General features: G+C 39.2%; 1 protein-coding gene and 1 pseudogene across 1 annotated transcript; both read right to left on the minus strand.

The window, feature by feature from the left end:
• Positions 1-691: 691 nt before the first annotated feature.
• LOC122970241 lies at positions 692-1773 on the minus strand (annotated as a pseudogene).
• Positions 1774-21638: 19865 nt separating this feature from the next.
• On the minus strand, positions 21639-25598 carry arl4ab (ADP-ribosylation factor-like 4ab). Its single transcript, XM_044335445.1, has 2 exons — positions 25489-25598; positions 21639-24339 (listed from the first exon to the last, which is right to left on the minus strand). Exon 2 carries the CDS (start codon positions 24259-24261, stop codon positions 23656-23658), a length of 606 nt encoding a protein of 201 aa, XP_044191380.1. The 5' UTR covers positions 24262-24339; positions 25489-25598; the 3' UTR covers positions 21639-23655.
• Positions 25599-26700: the final 1102 nt, after the last annotated feature.

The following is a 26700-nucleotide window of genomic DNA, read 5'->3' on the forward strand; positions in this document are numbered from 1 at the left end:
CTGTCACATTAAGTTCCACAAGTGTGGTGAAGCAGAGCAGAGGGCTTGATTTCCCTATGGTGAGGACAATTTTACCTACAATAGAAGGCTCAAGTCATAGCATTAAACTGTATGTGTGCTCCTGAGTCCATGCATTGCAGAAATTCTTCTTTTTAAATTAATAGTGCAACCACCGATGAGATGTTTCTTTTTCACACTGTACTGACATAACTAATACCTTTCCCACCAGAGTCTTTTTGTTAAAAAAGTAAAAGTAATATTTATATGGTATTTATGATGATTGCACCAGAGAAAAACCCAGGGGATCACCAAAGTTGTAACACTTCATGATCACTGTGGGGATCATGAATATCTGTACTAAATTTCATTCCAATCCATCCAATAGCTGTCAAGACATTTCACTGAGATCTACAAATGCCAGCCTCATTCTGGTGCTAGTGAAAAGTCAGGGGATAACTATTCATGAACCAACCAAGCAACCAGTGTTGCCAAGCCTTGAGCCAGACTGCTAGCGTAACTAAAATGAATGTATAAAAAGAACTACTACCCCTCACTGTTCAACCACTTTACAGCTGAAAATCAGAACTTTAACCTTGTTTACTGTTTAATTACAATATAACAAACTGCCCGTTATCTGTCCTGCTGACTTCAGATGGCTGCAGGAACTGAATCAATGTAAGGAGAAGGCTTTCAGACAGCCTAAACCAAGCTGTTACTAAATTAATAAATAATGCATAGAACCGAAATTGTTGAAATAGTATATAAAAAGTGACATGTAGCATGATCTGTGGATTTCTTTGTATTTGATGTGTATGAATGTGTCCTTTCCTCTGTAGCGCTCAAACATCTCCAGAGTGTCCTGGATCAGGTCACCAATATTCTCTCTCTTCTGCTGGCTGTATTCAATGCCATCTCCACAGTTTATGTTCATGTTCTTGCAGATGTTGAAAATGGGGAGGATCTGTCTGTAGTAGGACACCAGAGCCTCTCCTTCCTTGTCTCCAGACATCACCGGATGCTGCAGGACTTTCAGGGTGGTGGCCATCACCTGACGGTTCCTCGTGTTCAGGGCAATCCTGATGGGGACAATGAGCTGGGGGATGATGGGCAAGATATTAAGGCCTCCATGCTCCAGCATGGCATGTACTCTTTGGCGGGCAAAGAACTCATAAGCCATCAAAGAACAGAGGCAGGTGGTGGTGGTAGTCCAGCTTCTCAATCTCCACCTTGAATACATTGCGGTTGCCTCCTGGGTTGTGCCAATGGCAGCTCTCCACGCTCATAGAATGAATGAAAGGTTGTTGGTTTTGAGGGGCACTCCCAAAAAACCCCTGCAGCCGGGGGACCCTCGACCATGGTGTTCTTCATGGTGGCCTTCGTGGTGAAGCCTTGGGCTTTCAGCTCCTTGTTCCTCAAGATATCCACAGGCCTTCTAAATAACGTGGCAAATTCAAACCAAAAATGAAGAGCAATGTCGCTAATTAATGCTTGTGTGACTCTTAAAGCTTGATGCCTGTTTTTTGTAATGGTTGCTATCATGAGCATTAAGGTGTTCTTGTTTTCCTATGAAACCAGACATAAAAAGGTTGTTTAGGGACATCAAGGCATCCATGAACATTCAGAAGGCTTTATTTGAATCTTGTTGCTAAGCCTCGCCCCCTTTGTTACTGTTGCTATGCTGGCTAAGTTGGGTTTATTTTCTGTATCATAAGAACAAGCATGTACAGATAATCATAATACTGTTTGCATTGTACACTCAGAGGTGTTTCTAATATTTTGTCCATACCATTTATATGAATTAGGGTAGGCTAAATACTGGAAACACCTCTCAGTATAATCCAATATAGTTCAACAACAATACATACTGCAGCCTCCAAAATAACAACAAAAATAAATCAACACCTCTCTAAAAAAGATTGAATTAAAACAAACTGATTATTATAACCTTTATGTATGAAGGATTAATTGCAGGGCTGCTGTATTATTCTGCATTACTTTTATCTAGGTGTACCTAATGAAAAGGCGATTATAATAAGGTAGAAAATGTTTTAAACACTACTAAGAAGTGATCAGGACTAATAAGAAATAAAACTAACTGAATAATTACAGATAAAATTAGGAATAAATAATTAGAATAAATAAAAATAAATAGAAGTCTGGGCTTATAACCCAGGGATGACACAAAGTTAAAATGCCATATTCAGATAAGTAACTCATGCAATATGCTGTTTTTTGTTTTGTGCTCTACAGACTCAGTTTCTACATCACAACAGCTCCATTCTTTAATGACATGTGGACAGTATTTGGGAGCAACTTTAACTCATTAGGGGAGTAGCATCTGTGCTCAGTGAGGAACGCCTTTTATTGGTGTGGTGTTGTCCAAGCTGTATGACAGTTGACTTCATAGTGAGCAGGCCATTTAAAATCATCTGCTGGGGTACACTTCCTGCTCAGCCATTCTCTTACAATGGCTCACAAGTGATTCATAATGCATCAACAAATCATCAATTAACCATCTACTTATTATTTGTTGAATATTTCATGATTAACTTATCATTTATAGATTATTGATTGATATGTTAATGTAGCATTAATAATTACAAAGGCATATTAATATTTTGTTTATGACTAGTTTATCATTAACTAATGTCTTACTACTGACTTACCACTGATCATTATTATTTGTTATCAAAAATGTTATGAAAAATAATTTTTCTGAGTTGTTAACAGCTCAAAAATAGTGATTTTTTTCCCTCTAAACTTCTCACATGCTTTCATTTCAATAAATGTTCAATTGATCCAATATTTCACCAAAAATCAAAGATTAGAGAAAAAGTCTAAAAACTGAAAACAGATTTGTGTATCAGAACTTTGTTTTTTCTTCTTTCCTCTCCCATTAATCATCTCACCACCCCTCAGATTTATCTGCTGACCTTTTAGAGGGGCCCTACCCCTAGGTTGGGAACCACTGGACTAAACTAGCTAACTGTATATAAAGTAGTGTAAACTAGCTCCACCTCCAGCAGCTACAACAGTAACATGCTGCTCTAACACTGATGCTTCACTATTAATAATCTAATGATGTCATATATAATAATATATCAGTCAGAGGGACCAAACCACTACTTTTACTGCAATACTTTAACTACATCAAGCTCATAATACTTATGTACTTTTACTGCAATACTTTAACTACATCAAGCTCATAATACTTATGTACTTTTACTGCAATACTTTAACTACATCAAGCTCATAATACTTACGTACTTTTACATTACTGTATTGGTACTTTTACTTAAGTGAAGAATTTGAGTACTTCTTCCACCACTGGAAATTATTGTAATCTTTACTGCTTTTGTTTCAAAAATAAAAGAAGGAAATTCAAACATTTGGGACCTTTCATGTATGTTCATATGTCATGTTAATCTCTTCTTCACCACTTCTCCTCCAGCTATAACAAACCCAAACCATGTTTCACTCAGCCTTGAGTATAGCTCTATTCAGCTGCAGGAAAGGGAGGATTTGTCTATTCAAGTCCAGACACACAGGTGACTCTCGCATGGAAATTCTGTACGCATAGGCAGCAGGAATGAAACATTCATCTGCTTCCCTCATACCGGTGACCTTTGCTTATGTGAATAAGCAAATGTGAAAACATTTATCTCTGCAACTGATGGAAACCATGGAGAAAATCAATAAGCTTCAATGAATTACAGTGATGTGTGACTTAGCCTTGGCTCATAAACTACACAGATAAAGCCTGCAGTAAGCTTATAGCAGAAGCAAATTTAAGTTCATATATAGTTTCATGTGAACAAAATTATCAGAAAAAAAATCAACTTGACCTTTGACCCCTACAGGTTGTGTGGAATTTTGTTCACAGCAAAATAACTAAAATTAAATAAATAAATAAACTACACCAAAAACTTGGCAGTTTAGTGTTGCTGTATTACCATCCATGTGTCCTCCTCCCTCTGCCAAAGGAAAACACATCCCTCCCAGCCATTGTTCCTCACACTGAGTTCATTAACATCAGTGTAGCAACAACACCCGGGGAAAAGGGGCTTCCCAAGGAGGTTGGGGATTCACAGTGGCTTAAAAGATTAGCATAATTCCTCCTGTCAGTATTGACTCTAAGGTGAGGTAGATTATAATTAGCAGTATGGGGTTTGAAGGCTTTAATGACAGGACAAATGCCAATAAATTTTAATAGTATTCAGATCATTATGGGATACTAAAAACAATCAGTGAACGCCAGGATACAACAAATACATTTGATTCAGTCAAAGGGCAGAGCAGTTTTTTTGTGGCATTTTTAGCTTTTATTGATAGTGACAGTAGAGCTAGGCAGGAGACATGGATGAAAGAGAGGATGACATGCTACAAAGGTCCCTGTACAGGACTGAACTGGAGATGGGGTAACTAAACATGGTATGTATTTTAACAACTTGGCCACCAGAATGCTCCAAACAGTGCAGTATTGATCATTATCCATCATGTTGCAGGTGCACTACACTAAGCATTTTGATTAAAGGACAATATAAATCGTACTACATGAAAATTCAACCAAAATGCATTTTTTAAAATACACCAATACACTGCAAAGTTGAGTGCTACTTGGCTAAATAACATTAGAAGTTGTAAATGTTTGCAGCTTAAATTCATGAAATATTTCCATATGTTGGTGGCTTATCCTCAGTACTAACACTGGGGGAAACCTAACAAATCACACACAAATTAACACAACTAGAAAAGGATGCATTTTCTAATGAAAAATGTCAAATATTTTCAACTTTTGAAACTTTTGAATGTAAATTAAAAGATTAAAATGTAAAATAATTCTTGCTGCTGAGATGTTGAGACATAGTTACAGCACTTAAGGAGTTGAAGTGTCAACTGAAGCGTTGTTAACAGTTTGAAGCTATAGCTGAAGTGTTAGCAAAGAGACAAGATGAAGTGTCTGTCAAAGTGTTAGCAATCAAACTGGTTATGTCAGTTGAAATTTAATCATTGCAATGAGCTTAAGTTTCAGGTGAAGTGAAAGAGTTAAAGCAAATGGACTTTAAAGGGTTAACTTAACGGGCTATTCAGCTGAAGTGTCAGTGAACACAAGCAGATGAAATGTCAGTTGAAGCACACACATTGTTAGCAAGTGAACTGTCCATTGGCATGTAACAACTGAAAGTAATTAAAGTGTCAGTTGTGTGAGCAAAGAAAGCAGAAATAATTTTCTGTTGAAAGGTAAACTCTGAAAGTAGTTGAAGTGTTAGTTTAGTAAGAGATGAAAGTAGTTCAGTTTTCAGTTGAGGTGAAAGGGCTCGATATATTGTAGTTCCTACAGTGTGCAATGTAAGAAACTGAAGTGTCAGGTGGTATATAAGCCTGACAGCTGTCGGTTGGAGTACAAGAGAAGAAAGCAGTTGCAGAGTAAGAAGCAAGCACTCTAGTTTAAATCATGAAATATCTGATCAAATAATAGTAAATAAGACAGTGAATATTAGCTGGTATTGGCATATGAAAATAATTGGTAGCAAATTATATTTCTGTTAACTAAAATTCAGCCTAATCCTCACTATCAGCTTGAGTGTCTTGGAGAAATAAATGCTGAAAGGATGAATGTAGCCAGTTTTCACTGTGTAATAATATATAGTGTGCTGTGGATATCTTTCTCTGGTGCCTATTAGAGTCAGATGTATAAGGCAATTATTTTGAAAAGTTAAGTGGTTGTGTGGTGCTGCCACTGCTACAGAAACACCTCTCTTAAAACCCACTGTCCTTGTCCCGCCAAAATATTATTCCTCCCAGATGCAGTGTTCTTATTCTCAAAGGATGTGTGATCTGGTCTGTCGGTGCCAAGAACACTTGGATAGACTGCAGGCCTATCTTACTGCTAAACAGCTGCCTCCTGTTGGAGCCGCTTCAACCATTTACACCACAGTCTCCACACCAAGGATCACACATTTTAGGTAATCTGCCTGCTGCAGATACACTCTCCACACTGCCGTCATTTCCAGCTCTCTTACTCTGACCAGCACACATGATCATTATCATCTGAGGCTGAGCTTCCATGCTTCCCTCCTTGTCTTTGTGTGCAGATGTAGAGGAGGAAACAGTGTTTAGGTACTGACGACAATAGGGCTGTGGGAGGTTTGGGTGTCTATGATATTTTCAGTTCAAGTTGCCAGTAGCCTTTTAAGGACATTCAAAATCTTTTTATTTAACAAAGTCAAATTCAGTCAATTGAACAATCATTATAATTATAATTGACAAACCTCTAATATGGACTGAATCTGATTTTAGGAAGAGACCAGTTTTAGTCCCATGTGCTGGTGTAATGGGTTTAACAGATCAGATAAAACCAGGGCTGTAGTCAACACTTAAAGGGTCTTGAAGTTGCAATACGCAACATTCAGCCACTAGTTGTTGCACTATAGCACCAACATCTCAGACCAAAAAAAACTGTGCACGTCGTTTATTTAATAAAGTTGGAAGAAAAAAAAAGAAAGCGGTCCCTGGGCCGTCAGCTCACAAAACTCAGATCAAACTGTCAAACTAGGCAGTTCTAGATTCTGTTACTATGTTGCCTATTTCTCAAACGTTTCCGGAAACACATTTTAGTGTACTGTTTAGCTGTAATTTGAGAAAGTTTGTGACACGGCCACCATCTTGGAAATGGACACGGAGGACACGGAGGGACTCATATGCATATCAAATGCATGCTTACATGCACTAACATGAAATAAAATGCATGCATGACTGGATCGGCTACCAAAATAAAGAACAGAGAAGCTCAGATAACAACACACACAGAGGGAGTGTGACTTCATTCTCTGCTCAGGTCGCCATTAATTCACTATATCTTTACATAGCAAATAGTTGCTTGCTGACATCTAGTGAGGCTGAATGTTGTTTATTACAACTTTAAGGAGAACTACTGCATATGTGAAAATGTAGTATAAAGTCTTTTGTGTCTCCAGAGGGAGCTGTGTGAAATCTGATATATTGCTTCGAGTGATATCAAATGAGTCAGTGTCAGTTGGGGCTGACTATAAGTTTGAAAATGAAAAAAACCTTGAGGGTGAGGAGTTAGAAAGCAATAAGGTTACCAGACCTCTGTAGCCCACTCCTCATCTCTGCTGGAGGCTAGCAGCTCCAGGATATATTAGCTACTACTGGCATAATACACTTGAATCTCTGACCGAACTGTCTGCGGTCGATTTGCATTTTGAGTAATGTAGGTGCCAGGCATTGACAAGGAAGAAGAATGTGTAGAATAAAAAAGATGATAACTCTGTTTCTGCTGCATCTATTTTGATACTTATTCATTTACTTATCATGGAGTACTCCTTTAAGTCAAGTCCAACTGATAGTGAGAGTCAATCGTGATATTATGCCAATCAGCAGAAATGTGACAAGGACAGGAAACACAATATAAATCTGTCTAAAATTGCAACAATGATGATAAAATAGTGATGACCACTCTGAGGAAAAAAGTATATTAGTGACAATATATTCTTGCACAAAGCTAACTTTGAAGCTAACTTTGAGAGCATGATAGCCAACTTCAGATGCCCTGTTTAACACCTAAGTAGTTCATAGTAAGAAGTAAATAAAATAAGCTATTAAAGTATGTAAATGTTGTCCATAATGTCAGAATAAAAGTACCTGAGTCATGTTAGCATCAGTATATCACTATCTGACATAATATATTTCTGAGAGAGGATCTGCAGTAGTCACATGACTTTGCTACATAGCATGGAAACAGAAACATTAATGAAATGCTCCTCTAACCAAATTCCCTTAACAATCAAAGTTATGCATCATTTCGATTACTGCATTCTGTGATTTGATTATTAGTGGTCAGATTTAGTGGAAATTCTGTATTGCTTTATGGCACAAAGTTATGCAAAGAATCTGGATAATTGCTCCAATCTGTGTTCGCTGGACAGCAGAAATAAAATGATCAAATCAGGTCATAAAAATACAGTAAATTACAATGCAAAACAACATGTGTTTAAAAAGAGCATTTGAAAACATTTTTAAGGTCGAGACACAATTCAAAATATTGTTGCGTGCATGTCTGTATGTCCAATAGAGTGCGGGAGTCAGGATGTGGTTAGCCTAGCTTAGCATAAAGACTGGAAGCCGAGGGAAACAGCTAGCCTGCCACAGTTCAGAAAGCGTATTTCCCAAAATGTTGAACTATTTTTTTAAAACATGTTACTCTTTTCAACTTTAACAGATGCTTTGCTCTTCAGTCATTTTCTAAAAGCAACACTTTTTATCTGCAGCTTCAGCCCTGCTATAGTTAATGGGCCTTGCTCAGTGAGTGAGGACACGAGTCAGAGCTGATCAGATCAAACAAACATTAGCAAGTGTGTAAGCTGTTCCAGGCGTGTGTTATTTGTCACATCCTTTAAAGAGGATGGGGGTGACATGTCAGCCTGTTCAAACAGTTGAGACAAGTGGAGAGGATTTTAGCTTCCAGCCCTCTCAGCATGTCAGTCAAAGGTGCTAATGAAGCGTCAAGTGGTGGCTCCCTGTTAGTCCTGCACTCTCCTTCCATCCCCCCCTCCATCCTGCTGCTAGGGAGCTATGAGTGAACCATGCAGTGCCAACTAAAACATCATACAGTCATTTATCCTTTATACAGTATATTAATAATTTCCAGTGTGCCTCACAAGTAGCATGACATGCAGTGAGTACAGAAGTGTGTCAGCCACACAGAGAAATAAAAAGCCCATCTGCCCTGATTATCACGCCACACTTCACTGTTGCTGAGCAGACTTCAGTCGGAGGCAGCATCCACATGAGCTGAACTAGTGGTTGAGAAGCAGATAGTCTTCTCCAACCTGTCTTTTTCTGTTGAAATATTCAGGCAGAGGGATGGGGCAGCGATAAAGAAAGATTATGTAAGGGTTGGAGGATCAGTGTGGTGGACAAAGACAGAGACGAAATTCCAGCATCTGTGCAGAACATGGGCCAAGTTATGTAACAGTTTGGAAGGAATACACATGCATTTACAAATGACAGCTGGAATTTTATTGGGCTGCTTCTAATTTGACTCCGCCTCAGTGTGTTTTAGCAAAACAAGGGCTGGGGTGATGCAACCTGCACCGGGCACAATAGTCAAAAGAGTGAGTCTAAAGAATGTGTTTTTGCACTATCTGCTGTAACATATCATCTGATTTACTGAGGCTGGACTGAGGGAGAGTATTTTGAATCTTTCCAAACTGAAACATAGAGTTATGTTTCCTCTCTGCACTCAGAAAATTGAAAATATCTCCCTGAGAAAAGTAGTCTTGAGATATAAAATAATATCTTCTGCTAGCTGTCTCTTTCATGTATGTCTCTCTCTTTTTCTGCTTTGGTGCCAAGTCTCTCTCTTCAACTTGTTTTTGCACCAACCACCTTGCATTAAGATCAATTTAAAAATGCATGCACTGTCACAAGCTGTCAAAGTCATGTGTGAAATGCAGAAAGTAGTAGTTGAACAGTTTACTGCGGAAAATAGAAATATCAATGATCATCAGTCACAAGACAGAAGATAAATTATGATCTTTATTGACTTTATTAAATCAGGTATTTTTTGGAGTTTTGACAGCTGGTTGACTGCATGTAAATAATCTATGATTAAAACAAATAAAGGCTGCAATTAAACTGTAGATGTAATGTGTAAAGCAGAATAAGCTGTTTGTCCCAGTGAAAATATGACTATTCCTCCTGTGTGAAGAGTGGTACTGGCTATTCACATGTGCTTTGGTGCCAAGTCTCTCTCTTCAACTTGTTTTTGCACAAAACACTTTGCTTTGCATTAAAGGGATAGTTTGCAACTTAAAAATGCATGCGCCATCACAAGAAATGAACATGTATGAAGTCAAGAAAGTATCAGTTGAACAGTTTACTGTGGAAAATAGAAATATCAATGATCATAAGTCACATGTCAGAAGATAAATAATGATATTTATTGACTTAAGTAAATCAGGTATATTTTGAAGTTTTAACAGCCAATTGACTGTGTGTAAATCATCTGTGATGAAAACAAATAAATTCTGTAATTAAACTGTAGATGTAATGTGTAAAGCAGAAGAAACTGTTTATTCCAGTGAAAATAAAACTCTTCCTCATATGTGCACAGTGGTACTGGCTATTCACACTGAAGGTTTACTGGTTAATTCTTTACAGGTCAGCTCATATGTTTACAATTTAAGTCCTTATTCAGGTTTCCATAGAATAATGTTAGAACTTGCCAGGGGTCACATGGTAGAAAACAAATATCAAATCTTTGTGCTTAGATTATTGAACTGTGTGAACAAATTGCTAAACTGAACACATAGCTGAGGAAAAGTTTTGAATAAGGCTTCAGGAATATGCGACATTCAGAATAAAAGCACAGAAGTCTGATAAGATACAAAAAGTTAAAAAAAAAAAAAAAAAAAAAATGGTGTCACAATAATATTCCATATGCTTACTAAAGCACAGCTGGTCATGGTGGATGTAGTATTTAGATAATTTACTTCGGCAAAAGAACCATTTCATTAATGTAAAATGATTCAATTACAAATAAAAGTCCTACTTGAGTAAAATATATCAGCAGTGAAATGTCCCCTGTGACTTATGTATTATTGTATATGACATTATCAAATTAATACTGCTGCATGCTAATTTGAACTACTTAACATACAGTCAGGTAGTGGTTTCCAGCCCAGAGGTTGGGCTCCAACAAAGGGTCACCAGATAAATCTGAAGGGTCATGAGATGATTAATGAGGAAGGAAAAAGGAAAAAACAAAGTTCTGATGCACAAATCTGTAGTAAGTAGACGTATAAAGTAGTGGTACTTGAGTAAATGTACTTTGTTAATAGAACAGTATACTCCATAAGAACTCCTTGTCCAATGACTTGAATAGCTTTGAGAGCCCCCTCCCTCCACATCTTTCTAAAATATCATGCATGTACTCCTGCAGAGTTGCAATCTTTCTGTTAAAAGTCAAAAATCCCGTCATGGTGGAAGACACCGTCTAAGCAGGCCAGGAAAGAGTAGAGGGCTGGGCCAGGAAACTCTGTTCTTTCCCACCCGTTAAGTTAACAAACCCTCCTTAGACAAAACAGAACAGCACAGGTCCTGCTCTGACTCTGACTGCAGGCTGCAATGCTCCAAAACCAACTCACCTCCGTAGCAGAAGGTTCCGGGCTAGTCTGCTTATTAAGTGCATAATGATTCAGTCTGTGGCTTAGTCAAGTACTGCTGAAACAGTCTGCACTTTTGGAAAGCATACAGTTTTAACCCAGAACCCTCTCACTGTGAGGTGTCTGTGCTAACCAATGCACCACTGTGCCGCCAGATACAGTAATTAGTTAAATAGGGATCACCTGTGTGTGGTCAAGGGGATTCAGTTGATTGTAGTATAAATACAGCTGTATCTTTTATGTATTTTGCAATTTGTGTATCATGGTCTTTAGATTACAATTTTAAGCAAAGTGTACATCATTTTTTGGTAAGTGGTTCAAGTCAGTATTTCACCTTTAATTTAAGGTCATTTTTAGCCATTTAGAATATATCGCTGCAATGAAATTCAATTGAATCTAATATTTCTACATCATTACCTATATGTCTCATTGAGTAGTTTTATGGAAGCCCATTCCTGCCAGAAAAAGACAAATATTAGGTCAATGAGTTTTTAATTAAGTATCTTTTAAAGTCAGAATTATAAAGCCAGATACACTGGCTTTTTACCAACACGTAGACCACAGCTGCGATTCCAGCATCATTGTTCACATTTGTTTTGTGTAAACATGGGTGATTAAAAATCACCGGGGCCTAATCATCCCTTGTTGACACAGAAATTCCTTGAACTTCAACTTTTGAACAACATAAACAGAAATGACGGCGACTCTCGTGGAGGTTGCAGTGTTGTAGATGTTGGGATCATGGCAGAAAAAGTGGCAGTGGCGACAATAAGCATCGGTATGAGTTTCTCTCCAAAACTTTGCACTATTGTTGTTGTGACTGGACACTGCTGCTGACCTTGTTTTGTGATACTGCCCCAACTGGTCATGCACTGAAATGCATCTCACAAATGCGTAGCGTTAATTTCTGAGTACGTGCATAAACAGCTCCCCCAAGGAATGCAGGACACACAAGGTAGCCATGATGCACACGCGAACCTGTAGATAAAAGCAAGTATATGAGTGACTTTTAGAGTCATACTTTGGCTTATTATCTTTTAACTCACCGAGTCTGTGATTATAAGTCTCATAATTTCAACTTTATCTGCAAATTTTTCTTTTTTATCATTCATAAATTTTCATCTTTTTTTGTGGTGGGAATGGGCTCCCATACTGTTTAATGTATTATATGAAACATAAGTAAAAACAAAACAAAACAAACAAACTTAACTTTCCACTTTAATAAACATCATGCATCAAAGGGGTTGAACATGTGTTTCCATTCTGCCATACAAGGGGAAAGAAATGATCAATTTTATATATAAATACGGTTAAAATTGCCACAGCTGAATTCACCTGTACAGTGACAAAAATTGCAGTTATTTTTATATAGGTAATAATTTCCTGTGAGATTGGGCACATTGCTGATATATAAATTCTAGATACTTTATTAATCAAATGACAACAGATATACACACACACACACACACATTTTTCATCCTCAGCAAGAAATCTGGACAGCAGATTCAAGCGTCATGTCATGAGACCTTGATAACTTTAAAGCAGATTTGCCCTTCAGAGTCTTTTCTGGTGCAGTTTATTATCTGATTGATGGCACATAAAATACTTTAATTACAGATTGAATCTCTTTGAAGTGTGAGGTCCACAGAGGAATAATACCACCTTGAATTCTGTAAATGTGGCGAGTGTGATTACTGACGCACAGATAACATGTGGCCTTTTTATTATGGCACAGAACAAGGTGGTGTGTAACCCGGCTTCCTGGCTGCTGGGACTGTCGCAACTTTGCTCCCATATCTGTCAATGTCATGAACCTCTGACCAGGAAAATAAATCCTGAACATTAGCGAGCTGCCTCCCTCTTCCTACTGAAGCCTTTAGAGGGAAAGCAGCTTTGTTCAGACTTTCAGGCCCTCAGCAGTCCGATTCTCCTTCCATAGGGGTCAGGAACAGCTCCGAGACTGGAATAAGTACAATAAATAAGCTGGGCCGTTCAAAGTACCTTTTGATTCTAGTTAAATGGAGATGATGGCTGGTTCTGTTTAAACAGAGATAAAAGAAACCAACACTGGAAGGTCAGGATTACGCAACAAGAACTAGTACAGGCCGTTCTCTGCTGTCTGCATGTTTGGAGTGTTCAGAGCCACTGAGTGACACAGCTGGTCAGCATATGATGTTGTTAACATACTTTGACTGAGTCATGTGGAAATCAGAGATACATCCAATAGTTTATCTAACAGTGATGATCCCACAGATCAGAAACGCAGTGCTGTAAAATATAAGATACGCATATGTTACGACTCACAAATTACTGCAACAAGCACAAAGCCAACAAAACCGTGATCACAAAGTCATCCAAAACATAAAAGACAACACACAGTACACCTGACTACAAATACAAATGAGCAAGAAGCCAACAAAACAGTGTCCAAAAAGTCACCCAAAACACAAAAGGCAATACACAGTACACCTGGCTCCAGACACAAACCACCAGAAACATCCAGATAACACAGGCCTACCACCACTAAGCCACCAAATCTAGATGCCCAAAAACACATTGACAACTTTAAGAGTTTTCAATCAGTTTTGACAAGCCCCCAAATGAACATTTCTAACATACAAGAACATATGTAGTAGAAATGTTTGAATGTGTATATGAAAATGAATGAATGTAGCCTGATAATAAGAGTGAAATATCATTTTTGTTGTTGGAAGCTGTGGTAGCGGTTGATTAAAGCCGTTAACAATTTTAACAACATTCGAAAAAAGTTATTATTGCTGAACATTGACTTACAACAAACCATACAGCTGTTTCAATGTCATCTACATTGTTGCCATTTTTGTGCCCATCTTTCTGTGGCTATGACTCCTTTTAACCCCTTGTGTCGACCATAATTCCGGCTTAAATCTGTATTCAGGCTGACTGTGGAGTGTCAAGGAGACCACTGATTTGGCACAGCGGAAAGGCCTCCTGGAAAAAAAGTGCCTTGTTGTACATTGACATGATTCTGCTTTTCAACTCATGATTTACACCATGGATGACAAATAAGATGGGTGATGAATAACTGTGGTGTGATCAGGGCTGTAGCTACCAGTGAGTGTATTTTTGTGGAGTTTTAGCAGCCCTCATATGTTAAAAACATACTCGTTAAGTGTGTGTCCATTTTTATTTGCACATAAACAGACCTGAGTGTTAATGCTTAGCTGAGGTGGAAAATCTGAGTGTCATGCTGTACTGCAGCACGGCCTGGCTCAGCAGCCTATCTGTGAAACTTCAAACTAAACTATATAATCAAATCCAAATTTGTGGGAAGATTATTGGCCAACCTGTGGCACACTCCTTTCAAGTAGATCATAACACAAGCGTGCTTAGACTTGTTAACAGTATCTCTTCTGACTCCTCGCATGTTTTAAATGGAAAGTACCAACTTCTGGCCTCTAACAGGCGATTTAGAGTCCCGCAATTTAAATACAACAAGCTGAAGAATTCTTTCATACATCAGGCTATGCTGCTGCTAATCCAACATCAGTGTGCTGCTAACTGAGATCTGAATCCAGAGGATATAATATATGTATGATAGTCATGACTGTTTTATGTGTTTTGTATGTGTATGAAAAGTGTCATATGTGTAACTTTATGTTTAATCTGTGTGTGTGAATCTCTTGAATGGAACTACCTAAGGATGCAAAATGAATTTCAGTGTAAACTGACCATAAAACATGAATTGATGAATGAAAATCTGACAAAGAGCAATGGAAATGATGATGTACATGATGCATGTGACTTGAACATCAGTGAAGCTTCTGTGTGGAGTGATGAGGAGACTGTAACGTTCCTCAAATGAATACATGAAACAGACAGAAATGTCATATTTCCATCATATTCTCCACGTTTTTCCATCATTTGAGCTTTGACTGCAGATCTTTTTAATGATGTCATCTCATTGGGGCATATGTAGATTTTGTGGCTGCTCTTTAGGTGATAAACAGCTGAATTGCATTTCCTCCTTCTTTACTAAAGGCCCACACAGATGTTTTGTGCTGGTAAAATGGGAGAAAAGTGGTACAATTGTGCATGTTTGAGCTCATACAATATGTTTAAGGCGTTCCTATTCAGAGGCACCTGATTTATCAGTACAGACTGACCGATGCAGCATGAAACTACATCTGAAATGTGATATGTGAGCACTGTTTTATAAGGATACAGCATAGAGCATGTAGCAGAGAGAAACAGTGAGAAAGATGCGTTACAAAGTGACTTTGGCGGAGCTCTGTGCTCAGCAACACAACACGATTAAAGAGCAGGAATGCAGCAGTCTCTTATTTTTCACACAACTTTACTTTCTGCTTCCCTGAGGTCCCTCCTGCATATTTTCCCTGACTTTTAAAGGCTCCAGTTATAGTTATTATGTAGACTAGACCGTTGTATTATCTGTTTACAAAAAACAGTCTTGTGAAAGGAGTTTTAAAGTTTTACCAAAAATCTTCCCCTGATTTCTCATAACTCATTCAATCACTGATGTTTTTGTTGAGCTCAGAGGCTCAGGACATTTTAATATTTCCTCACATACAGCGTTCCTCATGTGGGATGATGCTTGCAGTTCCAAAAGTGTCTTTTCTTCAACCAGTATTCCCAGTTAAGCAGCAGAAAACTACAGTTCAGCAGAAGTCTTAGTAAATATCCCCTGGTTATCTGGATGAAGCCAACTGCTAATATCCTGCTAATAGTAGTGGATGGAAACACATAGATTCTCATTCTGGAAATTTGGTTTGGCTAATCATGCAAGCCTTGAACCTGTGTTTAGACCTTGATGATGAGAATCAAAACACGAACACTTCAATTTACAAGAACTGTAATTCCCTGATCACTTTCCAGGGGCATTACTGGATGGAACTATTTAATCTAGTATTAATTATAAGGAAAACAGTTGTGAGACAGTTCTTTTCGGTAGAGTTTTGTCAGTTGAGTTGACCCCAGTATTTCTGAAATCCTGGCTAAGGAGTTGCTGTCGAATGGATGATGGACTAACTTCGATTGCAATGACAGTTGAAAAAGACGATACAGTTCAGAGAAGAGTGCCCCTCTCCTCTCGGTGTTTCAGGGTTGGTTCAGGTCTGGTTTGGGGGGCGGGGTCACAGTGGCAGACAGCCAGGCTCTTCTCAGGAAACCGAAGCGGGTAGGGAGTGGTTCCTCTTCCCTTATCACCACATCCTGTCCTCGCTGTGACGACCCCACCGTTTACACCCTTCACAGCTCACGCTGACGGGGGACCAGATTAGCAGTTCACACAGTCATCAATCAGTTTGAACAAACCCCCCACCCCCCCACCCCCTCCTCCCTCCACCCCATGCTGAATACGCACTCCTCAGATGGATGGGTGTACTTTCAAAGTCCATTTCCTCAGCTGTAAGAAAACAAGGGATCAAAGACAGGATAGCTGAATATGACTGAAATACACAAGCACACTGGCACACACGTCAGTGGAGAGACTGCAAGATACTGTTGCTTTACTTCTTACATCTTTGATCCTTTACTGTGCCTGAACTTCAGGAGCAGGGTAACAGCTGCTGTAAAATAAAAAGTTTAGGAGTCCAGATCTGCTCCACACTCCTTATTAAAGCATTTAATGACCACATACTTTGTTTTACTCTCTACAAAAGCTCTAATGTTGGAGCTGAAACAGCAGAGGACTGACAGGCCCGGGACACAGGGGGTGTTCAAACATAATGGGTTTCTTAAGGTTGGCACTAATACTGAATGTTGTGGATTAAAGCTCTGCTTTTTGTAGATACATGTCAGATTTTAGACATTCTATCTGTTCCTTCCTTCGATTTATCATTTATCTCGGGCCAGATTCCATACATTTAAATGCTACAATAGACCGGTTCCTCGTCTACTTTGACACTGCTAGTATTTATTGGCAGCCTGTAAAGTGACTCATACTGTATGTGCCTCTTGTGTTTGCTCTCAAAACAGTCTGCATGTGTAACAAATTGTAGATGTCAACCTGAGCCACAAACACAGCTAATCACCATCTGCCATTGGTCTAAACAAGGAAACACAGTGAGGTGAGCTGGATTTCCCCCATCACTGTTTTGTGGGAAACGTTCCCAAGATAAAATGCAGCATTTTGAAGTGAGTGGAAAGATATGATCTGTGTGTTAGGAGCAGGGGTCTCAAACTTGAATAACCCCGGGGGGCCACTGGCCAGGTTATTCTCTCCAAAGGGGGGCAATTAATTTCAGTCATGCACACTCCAAAGCTACCTGTCATTCTACTGTTTAAGACTGCCTTCTTCTTGCAGATGAGACAGGAAGAGGTCACATTTAACTCCATGTAAAAAATAGTGAATTCATTGTCCACTTCTCTTGAAACTGTGCTCCAGGTGAACTTTTCTTTTAGGTTCAGAAAAAAACATTTTTTGATGAGCGAGTGCTGTTGGTCTTATCTGAAGGGTCAGGATCAGCTTGTTAAATATATTTCTTATGCTCCAATTTTTGAAGCTTTGTTGAGGAAATTAAATGATTTAACTATTATAAAAGTCTGGAGAAAACTCTAAATTAAAAAAAAAAAAGTCAAATTAATTTGCAGGCTACATCAAGCAATGGATTCTAAACATGTGGGGGGCCACATGACATTGTCTCACAAGCCAAACTGAATTTGAGACCCCCTGGTTTAGATCAAAGTCACATCAGCAGATATCTAATTCTTGTCAGATTTGTCTTGACACATGAATGTGACCCAAAGCAAATCTGAAACGGGAATATTTTTCTCACATGAGAAGAAAAATCTGACTCAACTCACTTTTACTTCAAAAATATCAATAGACACATGTTTTATTCCTTCATTCTGACCATTAGTGTCTTGTGTCTCAGCTGCTCCCACACTAATCCACTGATAATTAGAGTCCAGGATCAAAGTGAGGAGTGCCGGCCAGGACTCTGCTGTTCCAGGAAGTCAGGCAGGCTGATATGGATGTTTGGGAACAAGTGACCCCTGAAGCCCCTCTGTCACTGTGCTAAAGTGTGTTGGTTATCCTCCAACCAAGGGCCATGGGAAGAGGGAGAGGCTTAACCTGGCATGCCACCCAGCCTTGCGTGAGCTTTGTGTAATGGAAAATATACAGGGGCACTGGGCAGGCAGCCATATTGCTGCAGATGCAGGGAGGACAACAGTGTTCACAGTCAGTCCCTAATGAGGCTTTTTTTTACTTTTATATGCATCATTTTACTGTTTCTGATACATGCAGAAAGCATGGTGATGAGAAATATATGAATACACTGATAAAATGTTTTCTTCCACTGCTCCAACAACTCCAACAGTAAGCTTATTAAAGAACTGAATAAATAAGTAACCATTTTAAATTCTTTTTGAGGTTGCTGGACTCAGCTGAGCATGCTGGGAAGCCAGTCTGCCTACATATTTCATTATCTCTGAAACAATTACAATATGTGCCAGTTTCATCTCCATTATCTTTGGCTGGATGACCAGGAGGTAAAGTGTGTGTGTGTGTGTGTGTGTGTGTGTGTCCACCACATGATTTCAGCCCCAGAAACTCCAAACACAGTGTGAAGAAACGAGTCCATAACAGTTCATGTGCTTCTCCCCCCGCCCCTCGTCACCCTCCATAATCTTCTCCCTCCATGTGTTTGTGCTTGGTATTGTTCTCTGAGCACACCCAGTCTGAGCCAGAACACCCCCCCCACCCCACCCCACCCCCAACCCCCCACTCCTCTCATGGCCACCAAAACTAACAGTCCACCACAACACAAATGCATGAGAGAACTACTGAGAAACTGTTTGGAATTTACACCAAACTCCATTTAAAATGACAGCAACTTAATATGGCCTTGCTTCACAGTAAGCATGTATGTGATAACTGTGAATCATGTGTGAATCACCTTTATAAATGTGCTTTTAAGAGTCAAAGTTAAACCAAAACCTCATCCAAAATCACATTAATATTTGTAATAATGCAAATAACTACAAATTGTCTAGACAGGGATGGCAGTTTTTTAAACACAATGTAATCGAGTTCAATCAGGAGAGACTTGAAAGATTTGTTATAGTGCGCACAACAGGAAAAGCTGAAAAGATATGTGAGGTTGACGTCATGATTTTATAGCGGCAGTCACGCCATGAGCCGTACTGGAACTATCAGAGGAGAGAAGAAGATCTGGAGTGGAAGAGGATCACTGATGAGTTCAACACTGACACTGACAGCTGACAGCAGCAGAGAAAAGAACAGCTTTAAAGTTTGACAGTAATGAGATGATTTGCTCACAAAGATCGTGGCAAAAATATTGAACTGGACACTCTCAGTCAGCTTATTGATCTGGAAGCATGAGCGAGATAATCTTCCTGAATTAGCTCTCACTTTAAGTTTTATTCTGTTTTTAGTGACCTTTTTAAATGGGACATTTTTGTGGTTTTCTGTCATTTATATCCTGTTATGATGTTGGATGTTAAACATGGTCAAAGTTGCAAAACTGCTCCCTGCAAGTCAGGACTTCTTTCTGACAGTTTTGTCTACCTTGCCAAGAGCTGACATTGGCTCATTGCTGAACTGAGGGGTTGCATAAAGGGTCGGTATAAGACAAATAAGCCCCAGAATATAATCATAGACCTGTAAATGTGCAGAATGTGTGTCCTTTAATGAACAGAATAGTAGAACAGTGCGGCCTGAGCGACATAGACGAGTATAAATTACTTTCCGTCTCTTCACAGCTGCAGTGGTCCTCGTGACGCAAACATCTCTTTTATGACTACATGAGTATATTTGCCAACATATGTGAACATTTCCATCCATGCAGATATCCGATGCTGGGTGGGTAATAATGGCTTTGGTCACCTTGTGACATTTTGGACAACTTTTTGTCATCATTTGGGCGTTTTTTCCTGAAGTACAGGATGTACCTGGAAAAACACCATCCGCTGATGAAGCATACACATTCAAGCTCTAGAAAAACTAAGTAAGTGGCCATTGAGTTAGAAGTTTTTTTCAAGGTCAGGAATGAAGTGACCTATGGGAAAACTGGGTTTGGAGGGTAAAGGTGCACTTACTAGCTTTTCTGAGATTTCAATCACATGTCATGGTCTTTTTCAGCAAATTCTTACAAGCTGATCATTTGAAGGGGAAACAGCAGAACATTTGGATTTTAGGCAACAGTGTAATGTGTCCCTCTGGATGAACGACTAATATAAATGCAAAGTGTTGCTGTTTAACTATCTTTCATTTGAATATTCATAATGATGCAACATGCTCATGTTTAGTGTACTGAGAGATTCAACTGTTGTACAATGTGGAAGAACATGACTCCATACATCAGCTCCAGTTTGCTGTGCTGTAAAAGCTACTGGTGTCTGAATGTTCCACTTTAGCAGGAAGAGCTTTGTTTTCCTGCGAAAGCTGCCATGACTCACCCTTTTATCACCCCTTGTTGTGAACAGTGCGTCAGTAACACACAAACCAACAACCTGCACCTGATGGACTGTGCTCTGAACTGCTACAATGAGCTACAAACAGACACACAACACTGAGTTTTGTCACTTTTCTTTTGTTGCTTTATTCAAAACACATAAATATGAGCACCCTGCCACAACAGAGTGGAAGAGTGAAACCTGGCAACAGTATCCAACTTCCCATATATATGTACTGTATATATGTAAAACGCTTCTTTGAAGCAATATTTCACTTCTTCCCGTTCCAGAATCATACAGGATTCTGTTAGAGTCCATTTGAAGGTCAGGAAAAGGGCCATTAAAGTGCATTGAGACGTCGGCTCTGCTGAACATGTGAATGTGTCTTCAGATCTAGGTGAAGCTGGCTCTGACACCAGCCTGTCTCTGAGGACAGACTCGACAGGCAACTGAGAAATATTCCTGCTGAGCTAACTGGTCTGTCAATCAACAGGATTACACAAGACACATCTACAGGGAGCTGAGTTGGTGACGATGTCACAGCTTCCCCAATAATTCTCACCTTTTTACAGCCACATGCAGATACTACAGCTGCAACTGGTGGCTCTGTTATTGGACTGTTATCAAAATAATCAGTTTTGTGATTAGCTGATAATATTTTTTTTAGGATGTATATATTTTCTCCCCAGTTACCCCAGTATGATTAGTTATATCTTTAAGAATTTAACCACAGCTAGGTAGCCAAACACAGAACCTTTCATCGCAGTTAATAATGCATTGCATAGACTACACTCCATGAGCACAAGCCAAAACCATGGAACAACTAAAACTACAACTGAAGAAGAATTGAATGGTTGACAAATAATATACTAGTAAATTAGCTTGATGATAGAGCTGCCGCAGTATAATTTTTTCCTTACCACACAAAATTAAACCTCTGATGTTATAAAATAATTAGCTCCTAAATACCACATTGGCCCGAATATAAGGCAACCCCCTCCTTTTCCAACACCTGTTTTTGGAAAAATACTTTGAATGTAACAACATAGTGTAGTTACATACTGACAAACTCTCTTACAAGGCTCTTTGAAGTGGTCACAAATTATTTTCCCCGCCAGGTAGCATTTATAAGACTGCCTGTTTGTCTTTTTGAGCTCCACTCATTTAGCAGTGAAGTGGTGATCAGCTTGACTCTGCGGTAGGTATAACATGATAGCGTTACCGTGGTAATGCAATAACCGCGGCAGCTCTTCTTGACGACAACAAACAGACAATAATTGCTAGCTACTGAGCATGATAGCCAAATCACTGTCAACAACAGGGGCAGGTTATGCCAATTTTAGCTAGTAAGCTAACAAATGTATGGAAGAGGGTAGGAATGTTGGGAATGCTGAGGAATGTTAGCTTGCTAGCAGGGGTAGTAAACTAATGTTAACTCACTTAACTAACTTTACAACTACTACATGTCTGTGGAAGAAAATTCACTCCAAGCAGTCCAGCACGGCTGTGACTAGCAAGAAGGATAAATATTCAACAATCATTTTTTGGTATTGACCACGTCTGCAGTATATCAACTATCAAGTACTGAATGTCAAATTTGTTAGCCTGTTAACATATTCCTTGATTTGGTAGTTTATAATAAATAAATCCTAATTTCAAACTTTTTATTTGGACATAGTTTGTGAGAATTTAGTCTTCTTTTGGTAAATTAAAACAGGGTTTTTTTTAGAAAGTCATGATTATATTTCTAAAAGTATCAAAAAAGTATCTTTTTGGTATCTGTGCTGAAACCAAGGCATTGTATAACACTGAAAACTGTTCAAGTTCAACTTGCCCTACTAGCAGGCTTATGTTCCTTAACAAATGTTAGCTAGCTAGTTAGCTCGCTAGGTAACAATCAATGGAGGATGGGTTAATTAATCAAAGAAGCAGCTTTTACTTCTAAACCATGACACATACTTTAAAACAAAGTTTTACTTTTCTGTTATTTTAAATGAGTAGTTGTTTTATCATCTGTAAATGGAAGTTACAATGTGGTGGAGGTAATCTGATATTAACTTTGACAAAGGTCCCAATTCAGTACAGAGGAACTATCAGCCATTCCCTTCACTCAAAACACACCATGTGTCTGCGATGCATTCTGATCTTTCGGGGCTAAAAATTGAAACTGGCTGTTTCCTCCATTTGCCCGTTGATTTAATGTTGGTGTGAAGTGGCGGCTCTTGAAAGAAGCCCCTGCCTTTTTTCATTCTGAAGGTCCAACACCAAAACCTGACAGTTAGCACTAATGTTTTAGATAGATGAACATTTTCTACTATCAGTGTGATTGTGCTGAGAATATTTTTGGCTGGTCATGTCAGTTGCTTTCCATCACCAACACTGTGGGCATTTTGAGTAGTGTTTGTGTTTTAGGGTCATTGTCATCCTGTACTTAGTGAATCATTAATTTTCATGTAAACTTCTGGACCAAACCCCCTTTGTGCAACATGGTAAAAAATACTATCTGTCATTATACTGACATATACAACTTTGATTGATTGGCTGTAATATGCTGTATGGCCCTGTGTGTAATCTCAACACAAGCTTTGGTAGAATAAAAATATAAAGACTGATTGTTTATGAACAGATTGGCAGCACATATTTGAACAAATAACATAAAAGAGACACTGTCTGTCTTTTACATTTAGAGTTCAGTGTAAACTTCATAGCTTGCTGCTGTATAGCATAATACTGTACTTCCTTTAGAGTGACTTCAGCGTCCCTTGTTGCTGACAGGATATAGGATTGTTAGCATCCAAAATCCACAGGGCAAAATCAATCCCACTGTCCTCTGTGGGAGCCAAACATTGGCTGACCCGAACAAACAGTTCCACTGGATGGATCATACTCAGCCAATCAGACTTCAAAGGGGACGCCGAATGACTGGACAGGGATCGCTGTGTCTCTTTCATAGCAACACAATGACCAGCAGATTGTATGCAGCTCACATTAGTTCTTGTGTAGCTTTAGATCCAGCTCACATTGTATAGTTTCCACTGTTAACATATCATCTCTTCTTCTTCTGTTGCCGGAGCATCTTCCTCCTCTTAATGATCATAGTGTGCAGCTTCTCCAGACCTTCTTGCAGGCCTTCACCAATGATAGCACATGCTGGCTGCAGGTGCCAGGGTGTGGCGGCGCTGAGCTCACCCAGAGCCAGCATGCTCTCCATCTCAGCCAGGCTGAGTGAGTTCCTTAGGTCCTGCTTATTGGCCACCACCAGCACCGGCACGCCCTGGTTCTCTGCCAGCCGTGTGATCTTGTGCAGCTCCGTCTTGGCCTCCTCAATGCGCTCAGCATCCACCGAGTCCACCACGAAGACAATGCCATCTGCGCAGCGAGTATAAGAGCGCCACAAAGGCCGCAGCTTCTCCTGACCACCTACATCCCAGAAGTGGAAGGACGCAGTTCTCCGGTTACCTCCGAGTGACACTTTGATCTTCTCTGTGTTAAAACCCTTTGTTGGGACAGTGTTCACAAACTCATTAAAACGCAGCCGGTACAGTACAGTGGTCTTGCCCGCACAGTCCAGTCCTAGAATGACAATGTGGAGAGCCTGGAAAGACGGGAGGCAGGGGAAGAGAGAGTGGTTGTCTGATAATCCATTCCCCATCTTGGTATATGGAGCAGGAGAAGTCGTCACTAAATATTCACCAGGCTGCTTTTATTCTCCGGGGACTGCAGCAGGAGCCTGGGGGGTCAAGACAGTATGCATAATGAGTCAAAGCACACAAACACCCAGCAAACCATTGATTTACAAAAGACTAAACACCCAACAAGTGAATATATCCCCCTCTCCCTTTGGACTACACATCCTCACATTATGCTGGCAGAGAGGGACGAATGAGAAATAAAACAGCAGGGTGGATAGCAGCCCATTTGCACATGTAGCGCCACAGCATCCTACAGGGATTTGATACGCTAATTTCTATTCAGTGTGTGAATCAGTAGACAACAGGATAGAGGCTTTTTGAATTTTACTGAAATCCAAGATTCTAATAATTATCCAGTCTTCCGTGACAGGGACAGAGGTATTCAAACAGCACAGCAGACTGACATGGAGATACAGCTTTAAAAAAAAAAAAAAAAAAAAAAGGTGTTGCTCAGCAACATAGCATGACTTCTATCTTATGCTGAAACGGACAAGCGAATGTAAATTTTAAAATATATAAATTGTAAAATTACACACAAACACATCGTAAACCATAACGTAACACTTGTAACAAATCTGTAGGATGCGTTGATAAATTCGGCATACATTCAGTCCGCCTTGCAGTATTACATTTGAATAAAAATGGACTTTGTGACTGGTTTACAGGGACCGCTCCCTCCCTGCCCAATACATTTGGTAGATGGAGAATGTGGAGATATCGTTAACAGGTGAATTTTTTACAAAAAAAGTGGACATTTAATTGAAGGTCAGTGCTGTTTAGTGTATAAGATTTAACCCGAATTAAAGAGCGGATCCTAGAGTTCCAGAAAATGTCTTGAATCATATTAAATGCGACAGGTAAAGCTAGCTTTACACCTGAAGCGTATCAAAGCCACGTCAATTTGAGAGATTTTAAATGGAGCCTGGCGTGTAGTTCTCTCCACTCCTATGAAAGAGAGAGCCTGAGATGCCAACAAGTGTTGAAAAATAATAAAACTTACATTGGCTTCATTAGGCTACAGCATGCACAATAGTATAAAGAAACGTAACATGAACATTACATTATAACAGAGGACATAGTAACTGTGTGTGTTTCATTGAGGAGAAATTAATTTTACGCTGTCTATAACGTCAAATGTCACTATGACAGCAGCTAACAAGGTGATAGAGCGGAGAGAGAAAACTTACCTGCACAGACAGTGTTAGTCCATTACAAACTGGCCGTGTGACTTGTCCTCTGGCTTCATGCTCTGTTCATATCCTCAGAGCCACTGAGGCGCGTAGCTGAAATGACTCCCTCTTCTTTCCTCGGCGGCGCCAAGTCAGAGTAAATGATACAATTTCCGGTTCTGATTGTCAGAATAAACCTAATTCTGAACTACTAAGCAACTCATTTCATTTCTTTTTTTCTTTTCTTTCTTCATTCATACATAGGCTACAAATTTCATATCTACTTACATTAAACAATCAAATACACTAAGATGAATGAAACAGAAATACAGACAAAATACAGAGATGATTGAACACTATTTTTCAACACACTGTAAACTACATTTTTCATTAAATCTAACAGGGGGGCCCAAACTTCATTGAATTCTCTTAAATTAAGCATAACTTTTTCAACATTTCAATAAACCATGTTGATTAAAAAGGGGGGATTCCTGTCTTTCCAGCAGAGGAAGTTTTGATAGCTTTGGTAAGGACTGGGCTATAAGTATGAGGCATCTCTCAAAAGGAACTACAAAAGTTACTACAGTTATTGTAGGATCAGGATTCCAGCAATATTTTTCCAAAAGGAAATAAAATGTGTGCATTTCCGAAACACACGAGTAACATTTATTACTATTCATAGTTCATTCAGTGGAGCTTTGCTAGTGTCCAATAGACTCTATGAAACAACTCCTGGTCACACAGGATATTTCCTAAACTCGTTGAAGTTCATTCCAGTATTTAATTATTTCTAATTTCCTATATGGTATAAAAAATACCACCTGTTGATGTTGTGGACAATGTGTTTTTTTCAAATTTATTTAACACTTTTATTTTGATGGGATAATGGTCAACATTCCGGTGTCATTGTGTCTAACATTGGTTAGCTGGATGCAGCTCAATTTCGTTGTCAGCAACGCCTGCCCGAGGTCACGCGCACACATAAAAACGCACAAACACGCGCTCACGCACGTCACCTGTTTCTGTCACTCAACTAGACGAAACCTCCACAGCTGAGAGACGGAACTGAGACCATGAGACACATTCCCTTTGAAAACTGTCTATTTTAATAGGCTTATCTCTCTGCTACAGAACACCTGCAGTCCGGTTTCAATCTACTCTTTATTTTCCCTCAGTCTAAATAAATTACACGGAATTGCACTTAATTTGATTTTAAAAAAATCTTATCAG

This window comes from Thunnus albacares, chromosome 19, assembly GCF_914725855.1.
Source record: "Thunnus albacares chromosome 19, fThuAlb1.1, whole genome shotgun sequence".
NCBI classification, from domain to species: Eukaryota; Metazoa; Chordata; class Actinopteri; order Scombriformes; family Scombridae; genus Thunnus; species Thunnus albacares.

Coding starts and splice junctions, on each gene's coding strand:
- arl4ab (XM_044335445.1), bottom strand. CDS start 24,261: ATGGGGAATGGATTATCAGACAACCACTCTCTCTTCCCCTGCCTCCCG.